Raw genomic sequence first — 13,390 nt, 5'->3', positions numbered from 1 at the left:
GGAGGGGGAGGGGGGTTGGGGCGGAGGTGTGCAGGAGGGATAGCCCTGGCACAGGAGGAAGCGTGGTGTGGGGTACGAGGAGCCATCCCACCCGCCACACCCAAGGCGATGGCCCGGGGCTCTGCTGCAGCCTGGGCCGTCTTCCTCACCACCTGCTTCTCTGAGACAACAGGAGGGGAAAGAGGGCAAGTGCTCCCCACACTCACCAGAGACTTCCACAGCAGCCTCGGTTCTCACCTTCACCGCTGACGTTCTCTGTGTTCACAGACTCAGTCTCACTGGTGGGCATGCTAGCTGTGGGGAGAAGACGGGCTTCAGAGAGCATGCGGGACACACTGCACGCCTGGGAGGCAGGCCAGGTGGGAGCCTCTGCCACCAGGCAGACCTCCGGAACCCAGGAGGAGGGTGAAAAGGGCCCTCAGGGGCTCAGCTGGGCTACGGGAGTGCCAAGGAGCCAGGCATCTCCACTGCAGGCGAGTCTCTGCACCCATGGCCTGTAGGGAACAGAGTCCCCCTCGAGGAGGACATTCTATCCACCTAGACATTTCCAAGAAAGCAAGCTAAGGGAGCAAAGTGAATCCTGTGGCTGGGTGTAGCACCACTTTATCCTCCTCGTCTCTGGGATCACACTGAGAAGCCACCAAAATGTACTTTACAGGTACATCTTTGCTTGCCCCAAAAGGTGCATACAGAACATCTGTGAATAACCCTAACATTTCATGAGACAATCATCTTAAATATACTGAGGGAGAAGAGCTATTGTGAATGGGGAAGGCAGTGCATGAAGGTACCATGCACAACATTTTTTAGAGTTAAGAACTCTATTTTTTTGCTATTTTACCTGATGCTGAAGTTCTGCTGAGCTTGTGAAGCCAATACGCAGAAAGTTCTTACCCAGTAAGCTGGGTAAGAACAACTAGAGCACCAAGGAATTATAGTGTTACGCGTGGAAGAAGAAGATCATTATCAACCAGTGAGCAGAGGGCAAGGGTGACTCTGGTCTCAGTGTGACTAGGGTCTCTGAGCCCGTCCCACTTCTCCATGGTAGGATCCTGAGCGGAAGTAGAGGAAATGTGGAAACACGCCCACTAGTGTGTGGAGGTCCAGGGTCCACCCAGGGCCACCATCTGGTGCATGAGCGTCTTTTCTCATCCACTTGATTCAACCCCATAAACATCACGAACACATGCTAGAGCCCAGACAGTGGAGGAGGGCAGGGGCAAAAAGAGGGCACACAGCACTGCACCCACCTGGAACAGGGGTGAGGGACAGGCAGCCCCCAGCTCACTTCCATCAGCTGTGAAGAGAGCTACCTCAGGGGTCTGTGCAGGAGGTTCCAGAGTAAAGAAGGATTAATTCTGCCGGGGGGCAGAGGTAAAAGAGGAAGTCACCGAAGAGAATCCACGTGTACTTCCTTTTTCCTGAGGCATGGCTTTGAACTGTAGTGACTGTTTTTACAGACCTTACGATGTCTTCAGGAAAGCTTGGCCCATGGGCTCGGCCCATGTGGCTCCCCTTAGCAAGGATGCCTCACGTTTCATCTGCAAATACTGGTAGTGGGCTGGAAGCGCTATGGCGAAGATTCTCAGGCCCAGCCCAGGCTCAGGGGGAAAGGAGCTGGATCAGGCAGCTCGTGTAGGGGGCTGTGTTCGGCCCGCCTTGCTCATAGCAGACTTCATAAAGGTAACAGCAGGGATAGAGGTGGAACCTGGCTCAAGGAACCCAGTGGTCTGAGAAGTTTCTTGAGGATATCAAAGAAGATCCCTGATCCGTTCCACTTGTGAGTGCCCGAGAAACTGAGCCTGCCTGCATGGGAGCCTCCACGCCATGCCCAGGAACACTGAGGCAAGGGTGTCAAAAGTTAAGACCAAATGAGTAAAATTATAGACTCATGTTACATCGCTGGTACTCTCATAGAATAATTTTCTTCTTTCCTAAGTCAGAAGAAACCAATTACAAACCTTGATTTACTTTTTCATTATTTCATGCAGAAACAAACAAAAAAACTGGACAAAAACAAACAAAAAAAACGACTCTAATCATGGAAAAACCTTAAAAAAAAAAAACTCCATTAACACACACAGACACACAAGAAGCTACTCATGCAATTCTCCTCGACTGTTCCTCACTCTGATTCAGCAGAAAGGTGAGGAGATTGTTAAATCCAACAAAGAAAATCACAGTGGGAGACCCTTTTCACATCTGATCATGAATTAACTCTGTGCGGCATTTTCCTTGGTGGTTACTGCAGTGACTGAGGGGACCAGGAGTTGAGGGCAGTATGATGTGGGGAACCCACAGGCCTGGTCCTGTTTTCTGAGTCTCCTGGGCAATGGATCACCTCTCTCCAGCCTTCACTTTCCTGTCTCTAAAATGGTGGTGTGAACTCCACAATCTTGAGGATCATTTCCATCTTTAACAGTTTGCTATCTTATAGTTCTAATATTAATCATGTAGGAACATTAGTCATTATTTTCAAAAGAGCAAACTTCTGAAAAGACTAAGTCTTTGTGGCTTTTTAATCTCTGGAGTCGTGTCTCATGCTGATATCGGTACAGTTGCAGCATTTCAATTCTAAAGCTTCATTTTAAAAACAATCTGATTGAAACAGATAAATTACATATTTTCTATGGGAACGGGGTCATCAGTTAGCATTTCTGGCCCCCTGCCAACTATTAGTGTATGAAATGTTCTAGTTGCTCCCTAGACTAACTGTGGGGAAAGACAAGAAGTAGAACCGAACTCCCCAAACAGCGACAAAGAGGGAAAGATAGTCTCACAGCACTGTGCCAGGGCTCCACTGAGGGTGAGGCAGGGTCCTCCTGCTCTCTGAGCTGATTCTGTCCTTCAGCTGGGTTGGGATAGTGGCTGAGAGCAGGTGCACAGGTTGGCCAGATCTAAGTTTAACCCCGTGTTTGTGACCTGACTTCTGTACATCTCCATTTCCTCACCTGTAAAAGGGTAAGAATGAGATGAGGCATGCGGAGTGCTGGGTCCCCAGGGCTGGATGATCAGTGAGGCCCACACATGTTAACTCCATCATCTCAGAAAAGCTCTCCTGGAGCTCCCTGGAAGCAAAGCGACCAATCCAGTGTCACTTTGCCCTGGCCACTTTCATCGTTGCACAGACGCATCTAGTGTGAGCCATCTTCCATACTTCTGAATCAGCTTTGGCCAACATTCTTGGTTTGTATTTTCTCTGTCTTTAGCTGAGTTATTGTCTAACTTTGCCTACTGTAGGCATAGCAACTTCTCCTGTCATAGTTGTTTGACACCGAAAGAGCCACAGGCACATAAGAAATAAATATATCCCAAAAAGATGTTGCCAGGGCTGAGGAGGAGCAGAGGCAGACGGAAAGAGAGAGGACAGTGCCTACGCTAGAAATTGGAGACCTCATTTGGTCCTGGAAACAGCCCTTGATCCAGCCCCTAAATCTGGGCAGAGGAAACGCACTCTGACCAGGGCCGTGGCAGCCTACCTTCTCCAGCCACTTACTCCCTATCACAGGATCCTTTTCCAAAATATTTCGAAAAGAAATATCACACTTATCTTTTTCCAAAAATATTTGAAAAGATCAGGCTCAGTGGGTATAACAAAGACCTCATTTATTAAAAATAAAGCATTTTACCCTTCACTTGCATTAGGCATTCATTTTTTTAATGTTAATAAATTAATATGACTTTCCCTTTCTTTAGCCCCAATAGGATCTCATCTATGTTTTTAAAAAATAAAGAGAAGAATCATAGACTGTTAGAACCAGAAGGGGCTTCTGAGAGTACGTGAGCAAACTCTTGATTTCTCAGAGGACAGAACTGGCCAAAATGCCTTGGGACACACAGCTGAGACTGAGAAATCTCTCCTAACTTCCACTCACCATTCTTTTCAAGTATGTACTGTGGTTTCACTGGTATACATTTTGGTGTTATGTACTTAAAATTCCACAAATCAACAAGTTCCAAAAAGCCAAACGAGTCTATTATCTACCAGTGCTGGTTTACTATTCTGATGACCTTTATTAACCACTCAAAATCTGGCATATAACCAGATCACTTACAGGATATCAGCTCAGTGACCGAGGACAGCACAAAAATCAGGCTGCAATGGTGACGACTAGGCTTTTATAAAAATCCAAACAGAAAGAGTCATACAAACTCATGAAGGTAAAGCCATGGGCAAATTACTGGAATACATGGGCTTCTCCTAACTGGCTTCCATAGCGTTGTGACTGCCCCATTTAGGTGATGGCCTTGTCCCCTTCAGCAGGGATTCAGTGTTAATTGCTGACAAGTGGCTAGGCCTTATTAGGGGTGCAGGCAGACCCCTCAGACCTCCCCACATTGCCGACAAGTGCCAGTCCCCTACTGTAGAAATAAGCACCAGGGGCCATCTGCACATGAACAAGCTGTGAAGCCTCTTCCCTGACACATTTCAGGAAACTGGAATGTTAGAGCTTTGTTAGAGAAGTTTATTTTTTATATAAATTTAAAAACTACTTTCAGTGAGTCTGGGAAAAACCAAGCATTAGGAAAGCCTGTGACCTGTGAGAGGATGCTGGCACTGCAATTTGCCTGCTGAAAATCCGGGGAAGCTCAAGGCCTATATTTTGCAATCTATTCCAGGCATTGGGATCTCTGGGAAGAGCTCCAGGGCAGACCCTTAGGCTTACAGTGTGGTGCACTGAGATTGGTGGGGGGGAGGCCTGGGTGCCATTGGGGGTGAGAGGATGGTGGCAGACAGCAGCCCTGCATGTCCCAGACTGTAATTAGAGTTTCCAAGGCCTTTGCAGCATGGGCAGCCGGGCCAGGCCCCTACTTGGAGCACTCTCTGTGGATGTGGGTCATGGTGCTTCTCTTTAAGATCTTGCACTGGGCCAGATGTTATCATGGGCAATGCCACACAGAGTAAACCAGGGAAATCTGCTGCTTCTCAGGCAAGCACAACTAGCATTTTCACCAAGGTGTAGACATTTATCCATCTACTCTCATGCTGAAGGACGACATTCGTCTCAGCCAAATGTGTCAGGCTTGTGAATTTGGAGGCAAATCACACACACACACACACACATACACACACAGCAAATGAGTCTATGTGTGGGTCTAAGCAGGCAGCCTCAAAATTATGTTCACCATTAACAGGTATAGCAAAATCTCAGATCAGCCTTCAGTGATGGAGGCTGATGAGGTCAAAAATGATGGAAGAAATGTCAGGAAAGCCTGGTTCTTATTATCAGGTGACAATGGGACAAGTGCCTCTTTTCCCCTATGCTTGGCTACCAGATCTGTAAGATGAGTTGTAGGACAGTATCATCTCTAAGATCCATTTACCTCTGACCTGCTATAACTGCAGGAAGGCAGAAACGCCCACATGCTGGCTGGTTTTACTACCAACGACCAGGGGGTTTCCCTTGCATTCCCCCAGCTCTGCAAGGAGGGGAGGGCACAAGAAGTGAGCCCCTGCCCACCACCCTCAGGAGGGAAGCCAGGGGTCCAGCCAGCAGCCTGCACAGGAGAACTGAGTCCAAGTGCTCTGCATGTAGAATGTCCCAGAGAATGGGGTGCAGCACAGGAAGCAGTAGCTCCCCAGAGGCCTCAGGGCGTCACAGGAGAGCCTCAGTCCTCCAGTCAAGGCAACCCGAAGGGAAGGCTTGCCACACATCAAACTGAGCCCAGAGCCCTCCAGCCTCCTTCTAGAACCTGTCCCATTAGTAGTCTCATTCACAGATGTCTTTGGCCTCAGAGCCTCACTCCTCTGTTCTCCACAGGACAGGCTTTTTTGCACACTCAGGAATTTATTTTAGCATTTCCTTCCACCTCCAAGCAGCCTAAAGCTTCTCATTCTTTTCAAAGGTAAGGGTAGGGGGTGAGGCTGGACAACTGAGCAGTGGCTGAGTTGTGGCTGCCTTCCTAGGGGACAGAATACCTGACACCTAGACCTCATGTTTTCATCTTATTTTCATGACAAACATGAGCAGTACCATGACGTACAGGCCTGCCAAATCCAGAAGAAGCCCACACACCCCCTAAAGGCACATGCACATGCTAGTAGAGACACATTAGGCCACCACAGAGTAACAGCCTCTTGCTGCTGTAAAGAAGCCAGGCTCTTCTTGGAGAATGGAGGTCAAGGCCAGACCAAGGTTTCCATGTCTCAAGCAAGAATTATGCCCAGACGATAACTATCTCCGCGTGTCCAGGGACAGGGGCAGCCCAGCATCCATATGAGGGCTCGTGCCCCACCTGGTGCCAGCAGGGTCGGAGTCCTTCCTGAGTCCCCAGGTATTTCAGTCAATAAAAAGCCATTCCTACTCAAAATAAAGTTCCTTAAATGGTCAGCCTGCTTCCTCTCCCTGCAGATCTCAGAAAGACAATGGAGAAGCCACAAGAATCCTTAAAGAATCACAAGGCCCAAGCCTGCATTCAGGAAGGCAGAACCAAGGAGGGGTGTTTTCTTTTCTGGGGACAGAAATCATTTATCTCCTTTTGGTAACCTCTCCAGAGCTATATCCCTATGTCAGTCTTTAAAGATGTTTTTTCTTATGTCCATGACACTATTTCCTGCTTAGCTGAAGGCCATTCTTCTTGCAGACACCTTCAGGTGCTGCATCAAGCCCAGCCTCCTGTTCATAAACTTTCCGTGAATACTACAGATAAAAAAGGCAGCCCCAACTCTGCCCCTAACTCACTGTCCCACCTCAGGCAAGTTCCACCTCCTCTTCTCCCTCCTTTGGGGTCCACAACGTGCTGAATGACAAGGGCTTATATCTGATAATCTCTTAATTCCTTCTCACTTTTAGGCCTTCTGATGAGACCTAGACTCTAATATAACCTTCTTCAGATATCCACGGGTTGTTCCCATCTGCGTCCCATAACCTCTCAGCTCAGCATTCCCATGGGGGCAGAGGCCACTTCAAAGAAAAGAGTACAGTGTGTCCCCTCTGTTCCCTTAGTTGTTGGCTTCACGTCCCTGCGGTCTGAATCTTCTTAAACAGACTTTCCCCAGAGTCAGGTGACCAGGGCCGATCCTGGTGGCAGAACTGGGTTGACTGTGCTGGTGTGCATAGGCAAAGCTTTGTGCTGCTGTCGAACCACTGCCATGACTTGGGCAGAGCAAGGCAGGGAGCCAGCTGCTCACCTAACTGTCTGCCTGGGGATGGGCTTGACAGCTACTCCAGGGATTCTGAGGAAGGGTATGTTTAGCATTATTTTAGGACATAGCTGGAAATGTAACTTTCCCACATGAGCCCATTCTCACTTTCAAAGGCAAGTGCCCCCAAATCTTTGCATCCCTGAAGTCTATTTTTATTTATTTTTATTTTTTAAAAGACAGAGATCGCACTCTGTCACCCAGGCTGGAGTGTAATGGCGCAATATCACTGACTGCAGCCTCGAACTCCTGGGCTTATGCAATCCTCTTGCCTCAGCCTCCCAAGTAGCTAGGCATGCACCACCACACCTGATTTTTTTGTTTGTTTGTTTGTTTACAATTTTTGGTAGACACAGGGTCTCACTTTGTTGTCCAGGCTAGTCTCAAACTCCTGGCTTCAAGTGATCCTCCTGCCTCGGCTTCCTAAAGTGCTAGAATTACAGGTGTGAGCCACTGCACCCAGCTAATTTCATTCTTAAAGCTGCCACTACTAGCTTTGGCATAGTCCTGGGCAAAGTAGCCAGAGACTAAAAGACAGAGAAGCAATTTGAAACATGTAGCCTGGAGAAAAAAAAAAATCAATCAAATAACATTATTGGAATTTCTAAACGGTTTAAATTTAAAAAAATCATTTGGGGAAAAGTATTTTAAAAGTCTGTCTTCCAGTCTAAGAATATTCATGCTGAATCAAGTACATTTTTTGAGTTGGTTCAGCTGCTTCTTTATAAGGTACAGTTCAAACAAAAAGAAAACTGCAATGCTATCTTGGTAAGGGCACGTTATTTTGGAAAAAGACAAGAAGAAAGAAATCAAGCAATTAAAATATAGGCATCTTCTGAACACACCACACGGCACATGCATTTCACACAATGCCTATGTGCAAGGAAAAGGTATCAGAGATGTTGCGGAAAAAGAAAGTTCAGTCTCAGCAATTTACCGTGATCTTTAGCCCTGCGTTGCCGAAAGCAGCAAAACTTCTTTTTCTTCTTATCCTCTTTAAGCAAGTCGGCCACTGTGACCCCTTCAGGTTGAACACAGGCAATTTCATTACAAAGCAGCAGAGGGCAGCAACAGCAGCCAAACCAGGGCCCCACGCGGCCAGCCCTGCCAGCCAGGTTGCCTCACGCAATGGACGCCCGCCTGCCCCAGACCCCTCCTGCTAGGAATCCAGCTCAGCATCAGAACAGCGGAGAGGAAGTGCCCTTTCCACAGCTATTACACAAACACCTGTCTTTAAGAACCTGTTCTAAATCAACAACCAGCTAACCCATGCTAGATAAAGGTTTCCAGGGTTTGGCTTCCCATCTAAGTAGGGTATTAAGGAAAAGGCACTTTAGGGGGAGTCAGGAGCCCTGTACAGACTGGATATGTGATTCCAAACAGCACTACCATATGGGACAGGACAGGTGGGAGTTCAAAAGGTGGGCTCTGGACTCTGACAGGCCAGGTCTAACCCCAGCCCTGTCACTTCCGTGTCAGAAGACCGTGGACAGGTTACCTGATACTGTGGAAGCCTTAGTTTCCTCCACACCTGTAAGATGTCAATAATAATTGGACCTGTACTGCGTAAGGTTGTTGTAAGAGGTGAACAGTGGAGACGGTAATAAAAGCAATGTGCCCAGCTTTGGCAAGGCACAATCAACCACCACTACTGTCATCACTACGACTCTCCCATGACCACCAGGTCACGAGAGAAATGACTCTAGGATCTTTAACCCCTTGCAGCCCCATGATTCCATGATCACTCTAAGCCAGCTAGTCTTTAGAGTACGGACCCTGTGCTCTAGGGGAGGGTTGTGCGAGGCAGTGTGAGACAGCAGCAGGAATGCTGGAGTAAGCAAGGGCATGGGCAGCACAGACACCTGCACACTATGGGTAGGCAGAATACTCACGTTCCTAAAATGTGCATCCTTTCTGACACAGCAGACCCTTTTCTTGTATCCTCTCCCACAAAACCATGAACACGAGCACGCAGACACAGGGGCATGTGTTTGCAGGGGTTAATGATAGTTAGCCTGCAGACTGTGGCACAGCTTGGGTTCAAATCCCAGCTTTGCCACGTAAGTCACATGGCCTTGGGAAGCTACTGAACTGCTTTGTGCTTTAGTTTCCCCATCTGTCAAGTTCCTGTCTCACAGAGTTGTGTGAAGAAGAATGAATGTATTCACCCACAGCCCTTGGAACAGTGTCTCACACACAGAAAGCACCTGACAAATGCTAGTTATTATTACTCTACGTTCTTTCATTCAAGAAGGAAGTAATGGCATGCTCATGTATGGGACAAGCACTGTGCTGGGTGCAGCCACACAACAGAGGGCAGAAACAGACCCTATTCCTGCTGCACCCACGGAGCTGATGGTCTCATGGTGGAGAGACCTCTATAAAGTAGAGGTCCACGTGCTGTAGAGTGCATAGTCCATTGTAGCAGTTTTTATAATGGCAATTTATTGAAAAGAGCCAACATTTTGCTTTAAAAAGATGGGAAATATCTGTGGTACATGGTTCAGTGAAAAATACCTGTGTTGGGCATCTTAGGGTGGAAGCTATATGCATGCGGTCTGTGTCATGTATTATGTGCAGTGAGGTGGGGAAGTAGAGGCCCAAACTTCTAAGTCTGCCTCTCTTTAAGGAGAAGGAAGAGAGAATTTTTTTCTTACTTTATATACTTTGAAATTACATGAATTTTTTATGTAGGCAAATATTACTTCCATAATTAAAATGTATTAAAAACAAATAAAACAACCCTGATTTGAGACTGCAAACTTGGCTGGAGTACCCACTCCTTGTCTCCACAGTGGGGCAACAGTCCCTGAGTCCAGCTCCCATCAGCTCTTAGGAGGCTGAAGGTGATGGCAGACATGCAGGCACTTTTAGAAATTACTACTGCTTTCTATCACCCCTGTGGAGAGAGTCTGCCTGTCCAGACAACTACTCCCAGTGCCACCCCAATGGAGACAGTGTCCAGCCACTGACCCTAGGGCCAGCCCCTGAGTCAGCCCTCCCACTTCCCAGTGAAAGCACTTCCAGCTGCCTCTCCAGTGAGGGCTCTTGACCTGGACGCATATTTACCGTATGCCACTCTAACCGCTGCTGTTTGCTTTACAGCTTTTAATTGAGTATTTTCCATTTTGAACTTGTGCCTTGAGGTAGTTCAATGGTGATGAAAGCAGTTTTGTAAATCAAAATTTCAAAACACAGTCTTTCAAAACAGGACCAGCAAATTGCTATGCCTTATGCTTGCAACCAGCTATAACATCCTGGTTTTCTGTCCACCCCCAAAGCAAACATTGCAGTAAGAGGCAACTAGGTAGCACATGCAAAAGAGAGGCAGCTAGGGCAACCTGCTCCACCAAGCCCCAGGGTGGCAGAGTCCCCGGGCAGGCAGGGGCAGTGCCCATAGCCTCCAGGACCACTGAAGAAGCAGAAGACAGAGAGGCTGCCCTTGTGGTCAGAGATGAAGTTTCAGGTATGCCCCTCCCTTTCTTTGGGCATCAAATATCTTTACTTAGAGGAATTATTAATCATTAATAGTTCCTACAATAAAATTGCCCTGCTCTTCTGGCCAGAATTTTAGAATGAGCTCCCTTTAAAATGATTTCATTTTTAATGCTTTTTTTTTTAAGACTAGTCACTGACAATGAGAAGAGTTTAAAATAGAATTTTAGGCTTCCAGATTTTAATGGTCCTAGCAAAACTCCATTGTTAACTCAGAAGCAGCTGCATATGTCTAAAAAAATCACTTTGAGATTTGGCAGGGTTTCTTAAGAAACTTGAAGCTCAGCAAAAAGTTAAATAAATTATCCTTGAAAATTTACCAAATGCTCAGGAACTCACTTCAAAGGGAATTTTGTCCATTCAGTTAATTGTGTAACACCAGCTTTCTAATAGCAAATTTATGAAATTGACATTTTAAATATTCTATGAATGCACAAAGCTGGAGCTACCTGTCACCAGTCACCAGACAGCTCAGTTAGAGGCCTGATTGCCTCTCCTCTTCTTTCAAGTGAATGCCTGGAACAGTGTGATATTCAGCCACTGATAGCATCCTGGACTCAGGAGTTCTGAACCCTAGCTTCACATTAGAATCCCCAGGGAACCTTAATGAAAAAGAGCCACCCCTGGCTCCCACCCCAAGATTAATCAAGAGTCTTAGAGGGTGGAGTATGGCATCAAGAAGCATCCAAGCTCCCCAGGTGATTATAGCGTACAGCCAGTGTTGGGCATCGCAGATGCAGGCAGTGACATTTAGCAGATCAGAGAGAAGAGATAATGTGAGCGCATCTCCAAGTACTTGATTTGACATCTGTTCTCTGACAGCAAGCACCGCCAAACTAGAAATGGACTTCAAGAGCCTGAAAGCTGTGCTGCCCTATCTCGAAAGTGACCTAGTTAACAGATTTGTTTTCCATCAATACTTCAGAACCTTATAGTTTCTGAACAGAAAAGCACAGGGCAATGGTCCTAAGAGGGAGGCCCCACCCTGAGGCTGGTTAGAGGTCTAGCAGAACCTTCAAAAATATTATGTTTAGGAAAGTCAAATACTGCATATTCTCACTGATAAGCAGAAGCTAAATAATGTGTACACATGGACATAGGGTGTGGATGGAATAATAGGCATTGGAGACACAGAAGGGTGGGAGGGTGGAAGAGGCATGAGGGATGAGAAATTACTTACTGGGTATAATGTACACTTTTCGGGTGATGGTTACACTAAAAGCCCAGACTTCACCGCTATGTAATATATCCATGTCACAGAACAGTATTTGTACCCCCTAAATTTATACGCCTAAAATTCTGTTGAGGTCAACTTTTACTGGTGTCTGATGAAAACAGCAGCAGCACATACTACAACTATGACTACTCCTACCAGTCACAGAACATTCAATTGTCACAACAGCCCCATGGGGAGATATATCTTTATCCCCTTCTTGCAGACAAGGAAAGTGGGGTCCAGAGAGGTTGAGTAATTTGCCTAATACTAAAGTCCAAATTCCAAGTCACAAAACTCCATTGCAGCCACATCCGGAGAAGGGGCATCAAGATGCCCTCCAGCCCAAGCCTTTGCCTCCTGTGAGCTCACAGACATCTGCTGTTATTAATGACTTCCCACACCCACTTCTGCTCATCTAGGCTGAGGCTCGGCTATCAGGAAGCATTTCTTCTCACACTGTCACTTCAATCCTCAAGGTCTTGGAGGAAACTGCTCAACTCACATCCAGGACCCAGCTGAAAAGGGCTATCAGTTGAATTGGCATCCTTAGCCATTATGGACAAAGTCAGGAGCCCGGGCCCTGCGCCATCCTCCTCTCAAGAGGTAACAGAGGAGCAGGGTTGGAGTGGAAGGCACGTGGGGTGATCTCACACCCCCAGGGAGGACGCAGACACCGTAACACTGGCAACACCCACATTTCTACTGCCTGCTAATCAGATGCACAGAGACGGCCCCAGACCTGGCATGTGCATGTGGTGAATCCAGGACTGTTTATTTGGTGAGGAGGACCATGTGGGCCTCACTGAAACCCTCTCCTTGTGTGGTTTTCTGGCTGTGACAGGAAGAAAATGGCTGGCAGCCGCAGGAGGCCCCAGGGAAACCTCAACAGTTCTGTCTCCTCCAGAGGGTCTGGGCTGCTGAGGTCTGTGATCAGAGAGGTTCTCTCCTCAGAGGAGGAGGAGACTTGGTGCTCTCAAGTCAGCTAAATCCCATCATGGCCTCCACAGCCAAGATTTCTGTCTTTATTTAAAACCCTCATCACCAAGGCTCTGGAAATCTGATGACTCGGGAAGCACTGTGAGCCTCACTCCACAGGAAACCCCAGCACCTGGCAAAACGAGCTCCATAAAGAACAAGGGTGCACCACAGAAATATTTGCTATTCTGGATCAAACGTTAAGCTAGTTAATCATTTTGAGTCACACATCACGGTGCATAGCAGAAACAATACTGCTGATGTTCCCAAGACACAGTGCAGCTTTATGGGCTTGGGAGCCCCAGTGAGAGTGAATTCTGAAGATCTACAAGGCTTTTAAACAGGTTTTGTTTTTTTCCTAGATTATATTACTGAGCAATGCACTTAAGGGCCCTGAATATTTGTCACTTCGCACACCTTGTTTGTGCCATTTCCCCAGCTTGAAAAAGCCCCCACCCCCAACCTCTGCCACCCAGGGCTGCTCCTCCCACGGAGCCTTCCTCACATCACCGCAGCCTGCCCACTCCCACCAGCCAGAATCATCACGCCCTCCTGGGCTC

At 47.3% G+C, this 13,390-nt stretch overlaps 1 protein-coding gene across 5 annotated transcripts in view; it reads right to left on the bottom strand.

Annotated features, from left to right (window-relative positions):
• Positions 1 to 13,390, bottom strand: part of CACNA1D (calcium voltage-gated channel subunit alpha1 D) — a 318,247-nt gene that overhangs the window by 94,948 nt on the left and 209,909 nt on the right. For all 5 annotated transcript variants that reach the window (XM_055382671.2, XM_055382674.2, XM_055382670.2 and 2 more), the window contains exon 10: positions 207 to 294. In XM_055382671.2, coding sequence (XP_055238646.2) covers positions 207 to 294 — 88 coding nt within the window. The remainder of the gene's footprint in view (positions 1 to 206; positions 295 to 13,390) is intronic.

The sequence above is a fragment of the Gorilla gorilla genome, chromosome 2 (genome assembly GCF_029281585.2).
Source record: "Gorilla gorilla gorilla isolate KB3781 chromosome 2, NHGRI_mGorGor1-v2.1_pri, whole genome shotgun sequence".
Classification (NCBI taxonomy): domain Eukaryota; kingdom Metazoa; phylum Chordata; class Mammalia; order Primates; family Hominidae; genus Gorilla; species Gorilla gorilla.
Note: the sequence above shows the minus strand (reverse complement) of the source record. Positions and strands in the feature narration are given on the sequence as shown.